At 35.1% G+C, this 1,406-nt stretch overlaps 1 protein-coding gene across 1 annotated transcript in view; it reads right to left on the reverse strand.

The window, feature by feature from the left end:
* Positions 1 to 1,139: 1,139 nt before the first annotated feature.
* Positions 1,140 to 1,406, reverse strand: part of ggt5a (gamma-glutamyltransferase 5a) — a 16,879-nt gene continuing 16,612 nt past the window's right edge. Inside the window, exon 8 of the mRNA XM_013910942.1 lies at positions 1,140 to 1,392. Within this exon, the coding sequence (XP_013766396.1) occupies positions 1,262 to 1,392 (131 nt within the window). The 3' untranslated portion in view covers positions 1,140 to 1,261. The remainder of the gene's footprint in view (positions 1,393 to 1,406) is intronic.

Raw genomic sequence — 1,406 nt, forward strand, 5'->3', positions numbered from 1 at the left:
TAAAGTGGACCTTACTTTCTGTCACTTCTGGACAATTCAGTGGGCTAAAATTTACAAAGTAAACATAAATTTGATGAGACTTGAAAATATGAAGTCTGTAGCTCATTTTCCAACAATCTTTTATATAACCAAAGATTTCTGCAGTCAGTCTCTTCCTGCTGGCCGGATGCAGGTTGAAGAAACATCGTTATAGGCTTCACATTTCAACCTGAAAGCTGTGTCCTTGTTTTTTTTATATTCTATGATGAACAAATATTTAAAAGGTCATATTGATCGTATAAAATTGAGGCAGATATATAAATCCATAACATTTTTCAAAAACATTCTCGTTTACAATGCTGTCTTTGCACTATTTTGCATTAAATTTGGGATTTAAATAATCTGATCATCACATTATGTTTTCAATATTACAAACTTTTTTTAGACACATGAGCAGTGGCGTTAAAGGTACTTTTATCAGTAACTAGTAATCTAATTACTATTCAGTCTTTACAACGCAGTTACCCTTACTAACAAGAAAATGCGGTGCGGACGCATTACTATTTTTCAACACTCAGACAGTCAAAGCGGTCCTCAGGGTGAAACAATCGCACAAGTGCTGCTGATTTGCTGAGGAAAAATAGCCAGAATAAACCAATCACATGACCAATTTAAGATGCTATAGCAACAACCCAAGACAACCCTGAGTCTTCACTTTTGTGTTAAAAGTGTGTTGATAGGCCACGTAAAACTAGAGTCATGATAAAAAATATATATATTTAATGTTTTTTCCTGAATACTATTGTTGTTTATGTTTACTGCGAGAAGAATCAGTAAAAACTTAGAAAACGCTCAAAAGCACTCTCCACTTGTGAGCAAAAATGTATAAAACAAAACCATCCTTTCCTATTGGTGTTCTGTAAATAGTTTGAAATAGTTATCAGGTCTTTAAGTTTGACGTCATTAACAGTTTCTGGGTCCCAAAGTCAAACGAACACTGTGGCATCATTGAGAGTTACAAACTGTCTAAATTCTTTCATCTTTAATAAAATGACCAGCGTTCTGCTCTACCAGGTGTAACATTTAAATTTAACATCCAGGCATCCATGAAAACAGAATTTATGGAATTTAACAGAGTTAGAAGTTAGCAGGAAGTTAGCTCACTAGCTTCCACATAATACACCATGTTTTGACTGAGAGATTTAGAAAAAATTAAAACAAACAGCTCTGCTATCATAACCTTAAGACCATACTCTATAACTAACATCACTGATTCTTGGTCTCAGTAACCAGCTGCTTTGCCATTTTTCCTTTCATCAGACCATGCAGAGATACAGTTGCCCGCTTTTTCCACAGCGTTAACTGTGTTGTAGAATTTTGCTACTTTGTGTCCCAGAGCTTCAAGACCATCAACTACATCCTGCAGG

Source organism: Pundamilia nyererei, unplaced genomic scaffold, assembly GCF_000239375.1.
Source record: "Pundamilia nyererei isolate P.nyererei 1_Seehausen unplaced genomic scaffold, PunNye1.0 scaffold00053, whole genome shotgun sequence".
In the NCBI taxonomy this organism is placed as follows: Eukaryota; Metazoa; Chordata; class Actinopteri; order Cichliformes; family Cichlidae; genus Pundamilia; species Pundamilia nyererei.